This window comes from Salmo salar, chromosome 10 (genome assembly GCF_965601325.2).
Source record: "Salmo salar chromosome 10, fSalSal1, whole genome shotgun sequence".
In the NCBI taxonomy this organism is placed as follows: domain Eukaryota; kingdom Metazoa; phylum Chordata; class Actinopteri; order Salmoniformes; family Salmonidae; genus Salmo; species Salmo salar.
The window spans coordinates 63,128,984-63,148,749 of NC_138300.1; the positions used below are offsets into that span (position 1 = coordinate 63,128,984).

The 19,766-nt window shown below is 44.5% G+C and overlaps 1 protein-coding gene across 4 annotated transcripts in view; it reads right to left on the reverse strand.

Annotated features, from left to right (window-relative positions):
• Window positions 1-19,215, reverse strand: part of LOC106560668 (Krueppel-like factor 8) — a 122,126-nt gene extending 102,911 nt beyond the window's left edge. For 3 of the 4 annotated variants that reach the window (XM_045688010.2, XM_014123766.3, XM_045688009.2), the window contains exon 1: window positions 18,938-19,201. In XM_045688010.2, coding sequence (XP_045543966.2) covers window positions 18,938-18,964 — 27 coding nt within the window. In that variant the 5' untranslated portion in view covers window positions 18,965-19,201. Of the gene's footprint in view, window positions 1-18,937 lie in introns of all 4 variants that reach the window. The other variant, XM_045688011.2, reaches the window with a different exon arrangement.
• Window positions 19,216-19,766: the final 551 nt, after the last annotated feature.

A 19,766-nucleotide genomic window follows, 5' to 3' on the forward strand; every position in this document is an offset into this window, starting at 1 on the left:
TGCACATTGTTATATTAGCAGAACACTGCTTCTACAGTATTATGTGAAGTATGGTTTATTCTACATGGAATTGTCACACCTGAAAGTTATCAAAACACTTTGTTTAGAATATCTACAGAAGAATTGCATTCTTCTCATATTACTCTGTAGGCTACTCAGTACAAGAAAAGTGCCATTCTCCTGCATCTCACATCTGCCTGTAGTTATTGAACACTCCCTTCTGGACACGAGGCAAACTCTGTCATATCCAGGAAGGTGTGTCATGCACTCCACCCGTCTTGCCACCTGACTGCACATGTCCATAATCTGTAATAATTACATATATGGAAGGGAGACTTGAAGATAGAACCTCACCAGAGAGCTGTGCATGTCCGTGTGTTAGACAGTCAAATCCTTAGATTTGGGAAAATATACCATAGAAATATAATCCTAGCTCTGGTTAGACAGCTGAAGTGGTACTCTACACACACAACTGATTTTGACGTATTAGGTAAAGGGTCTTTATAAAGAACATCAATATGATATGTACAGCAGAATCTTTTGTCTCTAACACGAACACACCCATCAACTTTTAGTTGATGTATCTACACTCAAGCTGACCATGTTTGTGCCATGTTCACATGTAGCCTACACCTGTAGGGATAGTAGTTCTGGGATTTGTCTCCACGGGAAAGGTCTAACAGCGGATATCAGGAGAGACGAGACAAAACTAGCCAGTTATAGAATATTGTGTTGTAGGACAGCTGAGCTGACTGAACGCTGCAGGCATTCAACTCGCAGTAGTTAATATTGTTTCCATGGTGATGTGATAAAACATTGAAACTAAGTTGCAAGTTACTTTCGTAGCAAGGCGTTGTACAACGACTGTCTTATGAAACACCTTCCAGACACTGGCTCTTGTGATCTTGCCATAACTGATTTGACAGAAATATCCGCTAGATTGGCTAGCCAGCTGCAGCTAAGCTGCTGTCAGCTTGGCTAAACACAAGGTCTGCGCAGGCTTTGCCTGCACATAGAACTGAACATCTTGAGATGGGCGAGTAAATCACAAAGGGCAGAAGTCCTCAACTTGAAAACTCTTACTAGCCAGCTACCACCTGGTACTCTACCCTGCACCTTAGAGAAAGTGCTTGCCCTATGGATAAAGAAAGAGTCATAGAACAATGGTCACTAGCTCTGGAAAAAATTATCAGTTTCTCTGGTTTTAAAATGTATATGTCTGTGTTTGGGTAAAATGAACATTTTGTTTTATACTATAAACTACTGACAACATTTCTCCCAAATTCAAAATAAAATTGTCATTTAGAGCATTTATTTACAGAAAATGACAACTGGTCAAAATAACTAAAAAGATGCAGTGTTGTCAGACCTCAAATAATGCAGAGAAAATAAGTTCATCACCCCCAGATCATCACCAATCATCCACCAAATTCTACAGTGGGTGTGAGACTGTGGCTTGTAGGCCTCTCCTGGTCTCTCACACACTGTGGAATTTGGTGCAGGATCGGTGATGATGTGGGGGTTCTTCAGCAAGGCTGGAATCGGACAGATTTGTCTTTGTGAAGGACGCATGAATCAAGCCACGTACAAGGTTGTCCTGGAAGAAAACTTGCTTCCTTCTGCTCTGACAATGTTCCCCAACTCTGAGGAATGTTTTTTCCAGGAGGACAATGCTCCATGCCACACAGCCAGGTCAATCAAGGTGTGGGTGGAGGACCACCAGATCAAGACCCTGTCATGGCCAGCCCAATCTCCAGACCTGAACCCCATTGAACACCTCTGGAATGTGATCAAAAGGAAGATGGACGGTCACAAGCCATCAAACAAAGCCGAGCTGCTTGAATTGCACCAGGAGTGGCATAAAGTCACCCAACATCAATGTGAAAGACTGGTGGAGAGCATGCCAAGACACATGAAAGCTGTGATTGAAAATCAGGGTTATTCCACCAAATATTGATTTCTGAACTCTTCCTAAGTTAAAACATTAGTATTGTGTTGTTTAAAAATGAATATGAACTTATTTTCTTTGCATTATTCGAGGTCTGACAACACTGCATCTTTATTGTTATTTTGACCAGTTGTTATTTTCTGCCAAAAAAATGCTCTAAATGACAATATTTTGTTGTCAGTATTTTATAGTATAGAAGAAAAAATGTAATTTTACCAAAACACATACAGTTGAAGTCAGAAGTTTACATACACTTAGGTTGGACTTTTTCAACCACTCCACAAATTTCTTGTTAACAAACTATAGTTTTGGCAAGTCGGTTAGGACATCTACTTTGTGCATGACAAGTAATTTTTCCAACAATTGTTTACAGACAGATTATTTCACTGTATCAAAATTCCAGTGGGTCAGAAGTTTACATACACTAGGTTGACTGTGCCTTTAAACAGCTTGGCAAATTCCAGAAAAATGATGTCATGGCTTTAGAAGCTTCTGTTTGGCTAATTGACATCTTTTGAGTCAATTGGAGGTGTACCTGTGGATGTATTTCAAGGCCTACCTTCAAACTCAGTGCCTCTTTGCTTGACATCATGAGAAAATGAAAAGAAATCAGCTAGGACCTCAGAAAAAAAAAAATTGTAGACCTCCACAAGTTTGGTTCATCCTTGGGAGCAATTTCCAAACGCCTGAAGGTACCATGTTCAACTGTACAAACAATAGTACGCAAGTATAAACACCATTGGACCACGCAGCCGTCATACCGCTCAGGAAGGAGACACGTTCTGTCTCCTAGAGATGAACGTACTTTGGTGCGAAAAGTGCAAATCAATCCCAGAACAACAGCAAAGAACCTTGTGAAGATGCTGGAGGGTACAAAAGTATCTATATCAACAGTAAAATGAGTCCTATATAGACATAACCTGAAAGGCCGCTCAGCAAGGAAGAAGCCACTGCTCCAAAACCGCCATAAAAAAAGCCAGACTACGGTTTGCAACTGCACATGAGGACAAAGATCGTACTTTTTGGAGAAATGTCCTCTGGTCTGATGAAACAAAAATAGAACTGTTTGGCCATAATGACCATCATTATGTTTGGAGGAAAAAGGGGGAGGCTTGCAAGCCAAAGAATACCATCCCAACCGTGAAGCACGGGGGTGGCAGCATCATGTTGTCGGGGTGCTTTGCTGCCGGAGGGACTGGTGCACTTCACAAAATAGATCATGAGGAATTAAAATTATGTGGATATATTGAAGCAACATCTCAAGACATCAGTCAGGAAGTTAAAGCTTGGTTGCAAATGGGTCTTCCAAATGGACAATGACACCAAGCATACTTTCAAAGTTGTGGCAAAATGGCTTAAGGACAACAAAGTCAAGGTATTGGAGTGGCCATCACAAAGCCCTGACCTCAATTCTATAGAAAATTTGTGGGTAGAACTGAAAAAGCGTGTGCGAGCAAGGAGGCAGAGAGTAATTGGATCTGCAGAGAGTAATTGGAGAAGCTTGTAGCGTCATACCCAAGAAGACTCAAGGCTGTAATCGCTGCCAAAGGTGCAACAATGTATTGAGTAAAGGGTCTGTAAATGAGATATTTCCGGTTTTTTTTTATTTTATTTTTTACATTTGCAAAATTTCTAAAAAACTGCTTTTGCTTCGTCATTATGGGGTATTGTGATGTCATTATGGGGTATTGTGTATAGATTGATGAGGACAATAAACTATGTAATCCATTTTAGAATAAGGCTTTAAGTAACAAAATGTTGAAAAAGGTCAAGGGATCTGAATACTTTCCTAAAGCACTGTAGATACAGTGTAGATAATGTACAGGGCCATCAGAAAGTACTCACACCCCTTGACCTATAGCCTGAATTAAAAAATTGATCAAATTTTGTTTTTTGTTGTTCACTAGCCTACACACAATACCCCATAATGCCAAAATGGAATTGTTTTTCAAAATGTTTATGAATTAATAAAACAATGAAAAGCTAAAATGTCTTGAGTGAATTATTATTATTATTATTATTCACCCACACACAGACTGAGGCACATATTTATTTACACACACGCACTCATTAAAAACTACACGCGCACACAGATAGAGACACATGACGCACCTCAGAAAACATACGCCACAGACTATCCCAGACAGATGCCAGTTACCTCTTTGTTGAGGGACTGTATAGAGAGCAGCAGACACCTGCTGGTTCTCAGCTAAGTGTTCTGGATAGAATGTTCCATGTACAGTAGTTTCTACTACTGGGCTACACTAAGCTATGTATACACAGAATAAAAATATAAAAACGCAAAAATGTCAAACATTTTACCGAGTTACACTTCATATAAGGAAATCAGTGAATTGAAATATATTTATTAGGACCTAATCTATGGATTTCACATGACTGGGAATAGAAGGGGCGTAGATCAGAAAACCAGTCAGTATCTGTTGTGACCACCATTTGCCTTATGCAGTGTGACATCTCCTTCACATAGAGTTGATCAGGCTATTGATTGTGGCCTGTGGAATATTGTCCCACTCCTCGATAATGTCTGTGTGAAGTTGCTGGATATTGGCAGGAACTGGAACACGCGGTCGTACACGTCGATCCAGAGTATCCCAAACATGCTCAATGGGTGACATGGCTGGTGAGTATGCAGGCCATGGAAGAACTGGGACATTTTCAGCTTCCAGGAATTGTGTACAGATCCTTGCGTCATGGGGCCGTGCATTATCATGCTGAAACATGAGGTGATGAAGGTGGATGAATAACACGACAATGGGCCTCAGGATCTCATCACGGTATCTCTGTGCATTCAAATTGTCATCAATAAAATGTCATTGTTTTCGTTGTCCGTAGTTTGTCTGCCCATACCATAACCGCACCGCCACCATGGGGCACTCAATTCACAACGTTGACATCAGCAAACCGCTCTCCCACCCAACGCCATCTACCCGGTAGAGTTGAAACCGGGATTCATCCGGGAAGAGCACACTTCTCCAGCATGCCAGTGGCCATCGAAGGTGAGCATTTACCCACTGAAGTCAGTTACGACGCCGAACTGCAGTCAGGTCAAGACCCTGGTGAGGACCACGACCACACAAAAGAGCTTCCCTGAGACGGTTTCTGACAGTTTGTGCAGAAATTCTTTGGTTGTGCAAACCCACAGTTTCATCAGCTGTCCGGGTGGCAGGTCTCAGACGATCCCGCAGGTGAAGAAGTCAGATGTGGAGGTCCTGGGCTGGCATGGTTACACGTGGTCTGCGGTTGTGAAGCTGGTTGGACGTACTGCCAAATTCTCTAAAACAACTTCGGAAGTGGGTTAGAGAAATTAACATTTAATTATCTGGGAACAGCTCTGGTGAACATTCCTGCAGTCAGCATGCAAATTGCATGCTCACACAGAACTTGAGACATCTGTGACATTGTGTTATGTGACAAAACTGCACATTTTATAGTGACCTTTTATTGGCCACAGCACAAGGTGTACATGTGTAATGATAATGTGTTTAATCAGCTCTTGATAGGACACCTGTCAAGTGAATGGATTATCTTGGCAAAGGAGAAATGCTCACTAACAGGGATGTAAACACATTTGTGCACCAAATTTAAGCTAAATAATCTTTTTGTGCGTATGGAACATTTCTGGGATCTTTTATTTCAGCTCATGAACCATGGGACCAGCACTTCTGGAGTGCATGGTCAGGTGGCCAGAACGTAATTACAAATTATTTGTAGACTACATATTGCGCCCAAACAGATATCATTCGACTAAAACATAATACATTTCAAACCTTTCTAACATTTGTATGCAATCACATACACTGAGTGTACAGAACATTAAGGACACCTTCCTAATATTGAGTTGCACCCCCTTTTGCCCTCAGAAAAATACCTAAATTCCTCGGGACTGGACTCTACAAGGTGTCGAAAGCGTTCCACAGGGATGCTGGCCCATGTTGACCCCAATGCTTCCAGCAGTTGTGTCAAGTTGGCTGGATGTCCTTTGGGTGGTGGACCATTCTTGCTTGATACACACAGGAAACTGTTGAGCGTGAAAAACCCAGCAGAGTTGCAGTTCTTGACACACTCAACCCAGTAAGGTTTTTTTTATCTTGCCCATTCACCCGCTGAACGGCACACATACACAATCCATGTCTCAATTGTCTCAAGACTTAAAAATCCTTCTTTAACCTGTCTCCTCCTCTTCATCTACACTGATTATGCGACGGAATACTTTGGAACAGATTTCCAAAATATAAATCACTTGGATCTAATTTGCTGGTGTTTATACAGTCTTATGTCCAACAATTTAACATGATAATTGTTCCCCCACCAGTAGGGAAACCCTGCTCTAGGCTATTTGTTACCTATGTATACCTGGGTGGTAGTTCAACTAGGGTAAAACAGGGCTTATACAGCAAGTACACCACAGTGTTGGTCTTAGAATATAAGAACAAGTTTACAATACAGTCACAGAGACATATCAAATGTTTGACATCTCACCTCCCTCTTTCTATACCTCCTTCTCTTTCCCTCCCTCTCTCTGCCCTACAAACAGAGCCCTGAGCAGCTTATATCAAGCTCTCAACATCAATACACACGTACAGTCTCTCTCGCTCTCCCCCCCCCCCCCCCCCCCCCCCCCCCCCCCCCCCACACACACACACACACACACACACACACACACACACACACACACACACACACACACACACACACACACACACACACACCCTCCCCACCCACTGTCTCTTTTCAGCTTGGCCCGTGTGTTTGGCAGTGCTGCAGGGGTTGCTAGGGGGACAGGATTATTTCGCTGGTTAATGATTGTGGTGCGATGGTAGGGGGTCACTCCGTCACATCAGCCCTAATATGGGAAACCCCTACCACACACACATTAACACAAACACACCCTACTCCACCCCCTGCCATCCGCCCACCATACACACTAACGAACACTCTCTCAAAAGGATACTACAGTACAGTAGTGAAATCCTATTTCAACAGCCTGAGGGAGATAAGGAAACAGCTCTCTCTCTCATCCCACCCAGCCCTCATCCCCAAACTAAACCACACAGCCTGACTCCCAGTTCCCAGCCTGTTCTTCTCGCATGCTTCCATCCCCTCACCCAGACCACCACCCATCCTTTCCCCCCGAACCACACATACACTCCCATAACACACAAACCAGATACTGTACAGAGGCCCAGAATATAACACATTCTACTACACCGGATTCATGGAAGAGTAGTTTTACATGCCACACAGACCCAAATAGAACTGGACTGCTCTGTTTCTTACTGGACTCTCATACTGCACTAGAGGAATAGGAGTTTCAGGAGTGCACTCAGGGAGAAGGAGGAGAGAGAGAGAGAGCAAGAGCATAATTAAGACACAATGAGCTGTTCCTCCTATAACCTCATTTTACCACCTCCAAGCAGGCTTCCAGTGAAGAACATTCTGCTCTGAATTCCTCTCAGCTGTATCGGCCAAATAAACCACTTCCGTAATTCAAACATGCCACTCACGCGAGTGATTCGTCCAAACAATCCATGATGCAAAAACCAGCGCAACAGATCAAGACTTGTTCTTCTCAACCCTAATATGCCTTATGTTTTCGACAACCCTAACTTCAGCTATGAAAGTAACTACATTTATATAACTTATTGGTGGCGCATAGGGTTGCAAAGGGTCATAAACTTTCCGGTAAATTTCCGGAATCTTTGCGAAATTTTTCGACTGTAAATTAAGCCCGGGAATTTGGGTAATTTTGGCTAAATTCATCAAAAAAGTTATCTTATAACAGTGAACCTTTTTTGTGGGATACACAAGGCAATTCTAGGTCTTGTGGCATATTTTGGTTAATCTACCCCCAATTCAATGGAATTGCAACCCTCTGCATGCACAGTGCATTCTTCCATCACATGTGCAGCTGATTCTCAAGATCTGGTACACTAATGAGATGCTATTGAGCCCACACTACTACACTGTCTGAGCCAAGGACTACATGCTTTTTGGTAAGTTTTGACTACAATACTGGGTGATGTGAATATATTTTATACGACATACATGATTTTCTGTTAACTAGTAAATAGTAGCCTACAGCAAAGTGTGTTTAAATCATTTCTAACTTGTTAACAATTTCTGCTAGTTAGTTTTTGCTACCATGTGGGTTTTAGCTTGCTTGAGCCTGCTAACTGAGGAGTGTTAATTCACCTGTTTCCATACATGTTTCATTTTAAAACATTTATCTTACAAAGGAGTTGTTTAATTTAACTGCTTAACTATTTATCTGTTCATGGAATTGTATTTGTTTGTTTTTTACTCGGTTTTTTTCTAATCTTTACAGGAAAATGCCACAGGCACTATCTGATGTGTGGAGACATTTCACTGCAGCTAATGTAGAAGGAAAAGCTGTGTACATTTGCAAATAGTGTGCCAAATCAAATGTGAAGAATGCAACAAAGATGCAGAATCATCTGGCCAAGTGCATAAAGTTCCCTCAGCGCTCACAACAAGCAACCTCTGACAAAAGTCCCTCTACTTCTATTCGAGGTGAAAATTATGAATCAGACACCTTATCGATAGCAACAGCTCAGAGTCCTCCTGGAATCAAAAGTTTTTGGACTCCATGGAGGAACGTAGTCAGAGAAATGCTGATGAATGTCTAGCTCGAGCTGTGTATGCAACTGGTTCACCGCTGATGCTTACAAGCCATGTGTATTGGAAGAGAATTCTGAATGTTCTTCCCCCAGCATACACCCCTCCAACCAGACATGCTTTATCTACTCATTTGCTGGATGCAGAGTTCAACAAAGTTCAAGTGAAGGTCAAGCAAATCATAGAGAAAGCAGACTGTATTGCAATCATCTCTGATGGGTGGTCAAATGTTCGTGGGCAAGGAATAATTAACTACATCTCCACCCCTCAACCAGTATTCTCCAAGGGACAACAGACACACAGGTCTCTACATTGCAGATGAGCTGAAGGCAGTCATCAATGACCTTGGACCACAGAAGGTATTTGCACAGGTGACAGACAATGCTGCGAACATGAAGGCTGCTTGGTCTAAAGTGGAGGAGTCCTACCCTCACATCACACCCATTGGCTGTGCTCCTCATGCATTGAATCTGCTCCTCAATGACATCATGGCACTGAAAAAAATGGATACACTCTACAAGAGAGCCAAGGAAATGGTTAGTTATGTGAAGGGTCATCAAGTTATAGCAGCAAAGTGAGAAGAATAAGAGCACCACATTGAAGCTGCCCAGCAACACCCATTGGGGTGGTGTTGTCATCGTGTTTGACAGTCTCCTGGAGGAGAAGGAGTCTTTCCAAGAAAGGGCCATATCACAGTCTGCCGATATGGACAGCCCCATCAAGAGGATCCTCCTGGTTGATGTATTTTGGGAGAGAGTGGTAAGCAGCCTGAAACCTATAGCAGTAGCCATTGCACGGATTGAGGGAGACAATGCCATCCTGTCTGATGTTCAGACTCTGCTTGCAGATGTAAGAGAAGAAATCTGTACAACACTGCCCACTTCACTGTTGATCCAAGCAGAGTACACCGCAGTTCTGAAATACATCAAAAAGCGTGAAGACTTCTGCCTGAAGCCCATACATGCCGCAGCGTACATGTTGGACCCCAAGTATGCTGACAAGAGCATCCTGTCTGGTGCAGAGATCAACAAGGCCTATGGTGTCATCGCCACCTTGGCCTGGATGAGGGCAAGGTTCTTGGCAGTCTGGCGAAGTGCACTTACAAGCCAGGGATTTGGGATGGAGATGCGATATGGCAGTCGTGCCAACATATCTCATCAGCCACCTGGTGGAATGGACTTTGTGGATCTGAGGCGTTCTCCTGTTGCCTCAATCATCCTCCAAATCCCACCAACATCAGCCACCTCAGAGCGCAACTGGTCCTTGTTTGGGAACACACACACCAAAGCACGCAACAGGCTGACCAATACAAGGGTTGAACAATTGGTGGCCATCCAGGCAAATTTTAGGCTTTTTGAGCCTGACAACGAGCCATCCTCAACAAGGTTGGAAAGTGACAGTGAAGATGAGGCCTCCGAGTCTGATGTTCAAGAGGAGGTCCAGGGAGAAGACATGGAAGCCCGAGAGGAAGACAACCAAAGCTTTAGTTTCTAGACTATAATTTTTCTGATAATTCCCATATATTCCCACAGAAAGCTTCCACCTCTGAATATTCCCCAAAATGTGCAACCCTAGTGGCGCATACTGTTCATGCAGTGGGCTGGGGGGGAACTTTCCCTTTAAAGTAGTCCTATAAAGAGAATAGGGTGCCATCTGGGAAGCAGGCCATGTGGTAGTAGAGGAAACCCCTTTAATGTTTTATCATACTCCACCACTGTCTGATTTATTTAGTGGAACTTTCAATTGCTTTTCAACAGGACAATGACCCAAAACACCTCCAGGCTGTGTAAGAGCTATTTGACCAAGAAGGAGAGTGATGGTCTCCACAATCACCCGACCTCAACCCAATTGAAATGGTTTGTTTTGGGTCATTGTCCTGTTGAAAAGCAATTGAAAGTTCCACTAAATAAATCAGACAGTGGTGGAGTATGATAAAACATGAGTTGGACCGCAGAGTGAACAAATAGCAGCCAACATGTGCTCAGTATGTGGGAACTCCTTCAAGACTGTTGGTAAAGCATTCCAGGTGAGGCTAGTTGAGAGAATGCCAAGAGTGTGCAAATCTGTCATCAAGACAAAGGGTGGCTACTTTGAAGAATCTCAAATATAAAATATATTTTAATTTCATTAAATAGTACCCGCAAAACACCAATCAACGTCAACGGTGAAGAGACGACTCCGGGATGCTGGCCTTCTAGGCAGAGTTGCAAAGAAAAAGCCGTATCTCAGACTGGCCAATAAACAGAAAAGATGAATATGGGCAAACAGAACACAGACACTGGACAAAGGAACTCTGCCTAGAAGGCATATATATTGCTCTGATCTTAGCTATACCACAGCCTCTGTAATAAAACCAAATGGAGCATGGCTTTGTGTCCATGGTTGCACCTTTACAATGCAGAACACTGCTCGTCTGTAGCACAAACAGTTAAAAAGTTAAAGACCTATTTTACTGGAGCAGGACACTCTTAAAAGGATACATACAAATTAACCATCATGAGTAAGGAACATCCTCAAAACAAATTGTATTTGTCACGTGCTGAATACAACAGGCGTAGACTACCGTGAAATGCTTACTTACGCACCCTTTCCGAACAATGCAGTGTTAAAAAGTACGAAGAATAGCTAAAAACAGGAAATAGTAACAATAAAATAACAATAACGATGCTATATACAGGGAGTACCGGTATCTAGTCAATGTGCTGGATGTACGAGGTAGTTGAGGTGATAGAGGTAATATGTACATGTAGGTGTGACTAGGCAAATCAGGACATACTGTATACTGTATAATAAACAGTAGCAGCAGCGTGTGAAGTGTGTAGGAGTGAAAGTGTGTCAGTGTGTGTGTGTGTGTGGGGGGGGGTATGAAGTATGTATGTATGCATGCATGCATGCATGTGTTGGAATGTCAGTGTAGATGTGTGAGTGTGTGGGTAGAATCCAATGAGCATAGAGCCAGTGGAAGAGAAAGAAAATTATAAAAAAGGGGGTCATTGCAAATAGTCCGCTGGCTAATGCATCTCAATACTCAACACTTTTTCCTGAAGTGTGCACTTGTCCACTACCCACATTGTGGTCCTCTGTAGGTCAGTTGGAGATCGCCTCAATGGAGCTGCCCGTGCTGTCACAGACACCATAATGGCACAAATACAAAGATGAGACCCTCTATATATCTCTATGTTGTCAATTGTTTCATTTGGGACTGTTTCCGTTGGGACCATTTTGACTTACACTACATGACCAAAGGCATGTGGACACCTGCTGGTCGAACACCTCATCCCAAAATCATAGGCATGAATATAGAGTTGGTCCTGCGTTGCTGCAATAACAGCCTCCACTCTTCTGGGAAGGCTTTCCACTAGATGTTGGAACATTGTTGCAGGGACTTGTTCCATTCAGCCACAAGAGCATTAGTGAGGTCGGGCACTGATGTTGGGTGATTAGGCCTGGCTCGCAGTGGGCGTTCCAATTCATCCTAAAGATGTTCGATGGGTCAGGGCTCTGAGCAGGCCAGTTAAGTTCTTCCACACCGATCTCAACAAACCAATTCTATATGGACCTTGCTTTGTGCAGTTGGGCATTGCCATGCTGAAACAGGAAAGGGCCTTCCCCGAACTGTTGACACAAAGTTGGAATCACAGAATCGTCTAGAATGTTATTATGTGCTGTAGCATTAAGATTCCCCTTCACTGGAACTAAGGGGCCAGAACCATGAAAAACAGCCCAAGACCATTATTCCTCCTCCACCAAACTTTACAGTGGGCACTATGCAGGTAGCGTCCTCCTGGCCTCCGCCAAACCCAGATTCGTGTGTGGGACTGCCAGATGGTGAAGCATTATTCATTACTCCAGAGAAAGCATTTCCACTGCTCCAGAGTCCAATGGCAGCGAGCTATACACCACTCCAGTCGACTCTTGGCCTTGCACATGGTGATCTTAGGCTTGTGTGCTGCTGCTCGGCCATGGAAACCCATTTCATGAAGCTCCTGACGAACAGTTATTGTGCTAACATTGCTTCCAGAGGCAGTTTGGAACTCTGTAGTGAGTGTTGCAAACGAGAACAGGCGATATTTTACGCGCTACGCACTTCAGCGCTCCCATTCTGTGAGCTTGTGTGGCCTACCATTTCACGGCTGAGCCGTTGTTGCTCCTACATGTTTCCACGTCACAATAACAGCACTTACAGTTGACCAGGGCAGCTCTAGCAGGCCAGAAATTTGATGAACTGACATGTTGGAAAGGTGGTACCCTATGATGGTGGCACGTTGAAAGTCACTGAGCTCTTCAGTAAGCCAATTCTACTGCCAATGTGTGTCTATGGAGATTGCATGGCTGTGTGCTCGATTTTATACACCTGTCAGCAAAGGGTAAGGTTGAAATAGCTGAATCCACTAACTTGAAAGGGTGTCCACATACTTTTGTATATATAGTGTATTTTGGACTTGAAAGAATTCCCATAGCTAACATTTGGCTGGATATCTTTCATTTGGACAGATGTCTCTCCCAGCAAACATATTTCTTGACATATTAGATGTTCTTCTTAAAATACATGAAGATTTACCAACTTGCTCACTCCTTTTATGTGGCCATTGGCTGCTAACAGCTTAGAACTGCTAGCTAACCGGCGCAAAAACAGTCAACAACTTCTAGAGTACAGACCCATAGAAAGTGGTCGATCACCCTCTAGTAGTGGAAGTAAGAACTGCCAAAAATGCAGTCAGGAGAATAATAATTATTTTGTATTTATTTTATTTTACTTTTATTTAACCAGGTAGGCCAGTTGAGAACAAGTTCTCATTTACAACTGCAACCTGGCCAAGATAAAGCAAAGCAGTGCGACACAAACGACAACACAGAGTTACACATGGGATAAACAAACATACAGTCAATAATACAATAGAAAATGTGTGCAAATGAGGTAGGATAAGGGAGGTAAGGCAATAAATATGCCATGGTGGAGAAATAATTACAATATAGCAATTAAACACTGGAGTGATAGATGTGCAGAAGATGAATGTGCAAGTAGATACTGGGGTGCAAAGGAGCAAGATAAATAATACAGTATGGGGATGAGGTAGTTGGATGGGCTTTTTACAGATGGGCTATGTACAGGTGCAGTGATGTGTGAGCTGCTCTGACAGCTGGTGCTTAAAGCTAGTGAGGGAGATATGAGTCTCCAGCTTCAGTGATTTTTGCAGTTCTGGAACCAGTCATTGGCAGCAGAGACCTGGAAGGAAAGGCAGCCAAAGGAGGAATTGGCTTTGGGGGTAACCAGTGAAATATACCTGCTGGAGCGAGTGCTACGGGTGGATGCTGCTATGGTGACCAGTGAGCTGAGATAAGGCGGGGCTTTACCTAGCAAAGACTCATAGATGACCTGGAGCCAGTGGGTTCGGCGACGAATATGAAGCGAGGGCCAGCCAAAGAGAGCGTACAGGTCGCAGTGGTGGGTAGTATATGGGGCTTTGGTGACAAAACGGATGGCACTGTGATAGACTACATCCAATTTGCTGAGTAGAGTGCTGTAAAGAATATATTTTTTTATAGAGGCATACTAAGACAAAATAAACATGACAGTGTGCAAATGATAACCAATTAGTGCTGTAAATGAAAACATGTATTAAAACGTTGGAAGTAAATGATGGAATTAAGAAATTAAGTATGCAAATGAGCAAAAGCTGTGTGCATTAAGGAAATAAAGTGAGTAAAAAAAAGTGGAATATTATTGAGTTGCGCCCTCTGCCCTCAGAACAGCCTCAATTTGTTGGGGGCAAGGACTCTACAAGGTGTCAAAAAGATTCCACAGGGATGCTGGCCCATTTTGGCTTCAATGCTTCCCACAGTCAAGATGGCTGGATGTCCTTTGGGTGGTGGACCATTCTTCATTCACACAGAAAACTGTTGAGCGTGAAAAACCCATCAGCGTTGCAGTTGTTGACACACTCAACCCGGTGTGCCTGGCACCTACAACCATACCCTGTTCAAAAGGCACTGAAGTATTTTTTCTTGCCATTCACACATACACAATCCATGTCTCAAGGCTTAAAAATCCTTCTTTAACCTGTCTCCTCCTCTTCATCTACACTGATTGAAGTGGATTTAACAGATGACATCAATAAGGCATCATAGCTTTCACCTGGTCAGTCTGTCATGGAAAGAGCAGGTGTTCCTAATGTTTAGTACAGTCAGTGTAGGTGCCTGTCTCTAAAAAGCACCTGTTCGGTGATTTAAGCAAATAAATACTCAGGCTATTAATTGAAGTTTGACAGTTTATTAATTAAAAAATATGTTGATTATTGCCTTGGATTGAATAAGAACATATCATGATGTAAATAAAATGTCCTAAATTTGGAGACATAACTGGGTTTTTTGGGGTGGGAATGCAATTTGCACCACTTCTGTAGAATCACCCATAATTATTATTTTATTCAACTAGGCAAGTCAGATAAGAACAAATTCTTATTTTACAATGACGGCCTACCCCGGCCAAACCCTCCCCTAACCTAGACGACGCTGGGCCAATTGTCTGCCGCCCTATGGGACTCCCGATCACGGCCGGTTGTGATACAGCCGGGGATCGAACCAGGGTCTGTAGTGACACCTTTAGCACTGAGATGCAGTGCCTTAGACCGCTGTGCCACTCGGGAGCCAAAATAGGGAATAGACTGCCATTTGGGACCCAGAAAGACACTCATGGAGCATTTCCATACATGATTTACCCCAGTGTTTTACGCAGAAGGCTCAGACTCATGTTTCCATCTAAACGGGCTGGCACCCGTATCTCACTGGGCCACGGCTCCGTCTCACTGGGCCACGGCTCCGTCTCACTGGGCCACGGCTCCGTCTCACTGGGCCACGGCTCCGTCTCACTGGGCCACGGCTCCGTCTCACTGGGCCACGGCTCCGTCTCACTGGGCCACGGCTCCGTCTCACTGGGCCACGGCTCCGTCTCACTGGGCCACGGCTCCGTCTCACTGGGCCACGGCTCCGTCTCACTGGGCCACGGCTCCGTCTCACTTGGCCACGGCTCCGTCTCACTTGGCCACGGCTCCGTCTCACTGGGCCACGGCTCCGTCTCACTGGGCCACGGCTCCGTCTCACTGGGCCACGGCTCCGTCTCACTGGGCCACGGCTCCGTCTCACTGGGCCACGGCTCCGGTGGACCTGCTCTTACTTAGGGCCACAGCCAGGCCACTGGTACTTTTCAGTTTTCATTTACATAACAATGGCCAACTGTGAACTTTAACACCTTCACACAAAGCAACTCTGTTGATTATTGATTCTGCTCTTCACAAGTCCTCATTGTCAGCCCTTGCTATGGAAACACAAATTCCCTGGTATAACATAAGGGTGTATACACTAGTGTAACACTGGTGTTACAGCCGAAAAGCAGCAATCAGAGAGAACTGGACTGCATTCCCAGATGGTTGCAGGCTAGGCTAGGAGCTAGCTGATCCTTGTTAGCTCAGGCGAGAGTGTTGGGGAGTTATATTCCAGGTATAGCTCTTTTTATGTTTTCACTCCTACACTTCTTTCCATGTTGGGCAGGGGGGGCTAGTTTAGGGAGGGGAGGAAATAAGAGGGAGAAAGGTGGAGAGAGAGAGAGAGGAGACAGATTCTAGGCGTGCCTGTGGTCTCTGACAGCCCATCTGCATGCCTGCTTATACCCACAGCCAGCCCGGCCCTATAACGTAGCCCAAGCCCTATCCTCCTGTCCCAACCCCAGACCTATCCCTCAGTCACAGCCCTATACCCCAACCCTATCCCAGACCTAAAACCTATCCCCCAGCCTCCCCCAATGCCCTATCCCTCAGCTGCAGCCCTAACCCCCTCCAGGTCCCAAACCTAGCCCTATATCCCAACCCCACCCATACCCTCAGCCCAACCCCTCTAGCCCATCCCAGCCCTAGACTAACTTCACATTATAAATGGTGTCCTGGTCCTAAAAATAGTCTCTGAGGCAGGACAGGCCCCATGCACCGACCGTCTCACTCACCGGAAAAAGACATGGTGACCCCCCCCCTACCACCGCCCCTGTCCTCCGAAACAAATACCCATGTGACATCATCCACCCCAACCCTTCCTACCCACCCCTCCCCTCCTTCCAAACTAGCTTATACATCTGTTAACTATCCACCCCAACCCCACCCTCCTGTCCTGCCCTTCCTTCTAAACTAATACCCTTGTGACTGTGACACCATCCACCCTGTTTTCCCACTCAGCTCATACCCCCATGACTGGCTGACCCACAGTCAGCCAATGTCCCCTGTCCCCCAAGTCAGGGTCACCTCACCTCTCTTTACCCCCTGTTGTGACACCCTCACCAATGAATCCCCTCTCCCTCCTATATCATGCTCCATGTGACAGTACAACCCCGTTATAGCACAGGGTCACTCCTGTCTAGATCTCAGAATGGGAATGGGGCCACCAGTCCTAACCTGGGTGCCTGTCTGTTTCTGCCTTAATTAACTTGTCAGCTTTATTTGGTAAGGTGACAATTTGGCATGGTTGAATGCAGGCCTAGGTTACCTAGAAGCCAGTACCTTGGCACCACCAGTCACTGTCTGTCCCTTATGTCACTCTGACAGACACCTCCCTAGGGTGGGTTACTATGTGGCCAGACACACACACAGGAGATGGCTGCCTTCACCTCCCATCTCGCATTTAAGCAGTTTGAGCAAAGTTTGTCCTCCACTGTTAATCATTACCTACCATCTGGCACACCCTGGGCTGATCCACACACACAGAAACAAACACTCACACACACACACAGAGACAAGGCTGGCCTCTAAATGACATGGCCTCTCCCTCAACCGTGCTCACCATTAGGCCTGCTGAGGCTGCTGCTGCCCGGCACAGGAATGTATTATAGGCCCTGTTTATAGATTACACCTTCAAGGCTGGCCTAATCCATGCCATGCGCACACACACAAGCACACGCTTGCACACAGACACACACACAGAGAGACGCATACCCGCAGACGCACACACAGGAAAGGGAGTGAGCTCTGTATCTCCTGTAGCACTGACGAGTGACGACATCCGATTCACGTTTCATTACAGCATGACTGTCATTCATCATAATGAGACAACTACACTGACTACAGAAATGGATTTATGTCATGCTCATAGAAAAACAACGACTGAGACCAAAAGTAATGTGGAGGTATCTCAGAGATCATGTATAATTTGTCAGCATGATGATAGATCAGAAAGAGATCTATTCAATGAATCATGAGAATCCTTATTGCTGTATGAGGATAATGGTCTTGTGAATGATGAAATGTCTTGACACCTCAGACAAGCTTGAAGGATGTTTTCCTTTCCGGTCCCTGGTTGAGCCTGAATTCTTGTCTTGCCCTCTGACCCTTTGCAACTGTACCGAAAGTTCTGGGCACAAGACACAGCATGCTGGGTACATGTACAGTATAGGTCTAGGCAGTACACCTGGCTCATTCCCAGGGTTGGGATTTGATCAAGCGGGACTGTCCCTTTAAGGAACTAAGATGGTGTCCTACAAGCTGCAGTGCATTTCCTTCCTGCCTAGCTCACACAGTGCACTTAAAAAAAAAACCTGTACCACAAAGTTCGCACAGAGAGAGAGGATGAGAGCAGGCTGTGTCACCCAAGAAGCAATGCATAGCAAACCCGTTCCAGTGTCTGCATGCACGTTCATTGTCAACGTTTACAGAGGAGTGTACAGTTATTTGGAGAGAGAGAGAGATGCAACAGCACATTCTGGTGTCGACTGTCGGAGCTATCGAACCAATCAAGCTCTCAGTAGCCTGCGACAGTCCCCTATCTAGCTGGAGCGCTAACTAATATGCTAGCTATTATTATAAGTACCATTGCCTAACGTTAGTTTGCCAGCTAGCTAGCTAACTGAATGTAATGCTGCGTTGTTAAGGAAGTGGGAAGGTGGTAAATATCAGTTGAACGCAATCACGTGTTTTGAAGTCGTTGAGAAACGCCGATTGGCCAAGAGCTGATTCAACCATAAACTAATAGTACAGTTATCATGCGTGTAAACAAATTGTGCTCAAAAAGGTAATTTCCTTAGTGGTAATGTCAGTATGTGGGAGAGCTCGGAGCTCAAGGATGATAGTTGAGTTTCCCGCTAGATATTTTCCAAGTTATGGTAAATACCACCTTCCCACTTGGGTATGAACGCACCATAACAGTCAGGCTTCCTACAGCTGCCTTCCACCTTGTCAGACACTCTTCAATTTTGTTTCAATTGGCACATGATGTAACTGACAATGTCAACGCATTTCAATATCGTCCGATTACAGTTTGCTGGACAGGGCAAAGTCAATAATGGTCAAGACTTACTTTCTTGCTTCGAGTCTCGGTGTGCATCTCGGTAGCTAGGGTGGAGTAGAGGGAGGGGGGTTTCGGTAGGGTGAATTTAAATAATAGTAATCTTGTCAGGAATTTTCCACCTTTCGAATCAAAGTGCTATTTGGGAGAAAGGTGTACTGTTTGCCTCTTCGGATATTATTTTAGATCATATCCACGGCGTCGACTGATCCGCTTCCCTTCCCCAGTAGCGTCTCTCTCTCGGTGTGTTGTTGCCGCGTACAGTATGAAGGGTGATCGATGCCACTGAGGAGGAGCTAGTGATGAGGGGTGATCGATGCCACTGGGAAGGAGGAGCTAGCGATGGTTGTGGACAACTGCTGTTGACCCTTTGTCGGGTTTGTCAAAACACCTCTTGCTTTTTAATTAAACATGTCATATGGAGTTTTAGATGGTGGCGTATACTTTGGAACACACGACCGTGGAAGGTTACTATTCTTGATCATTTCCTGATGTCTGTACTTTGCCTGATAAGGAACATCTGACGAATGTCTTCATCCCCAATAGTCTGAATGGGAGCTCCAGTCAAAGCCAACAAGTTGCCTAAAACGAGCTGGTCCTGATTTGCTTGTCATCTCTTCAACTGTTGGTGACACTTATAAATGATGAACATTTTATCCAGCTAGCTAGTTTACATGATTGTGCATAATGATAGTGTACTTTACAACTAAAGTAGCTACAGTTAGTTAGTAGTACGCTAACTCTATATCTCAGTCAGCTATCTAATTGTGTACTGCCTTGAATTATGCAATGCAATGTTTGAATTTGCTATGGTTTGTAATGCAAAGTATTTGCCTTGGAT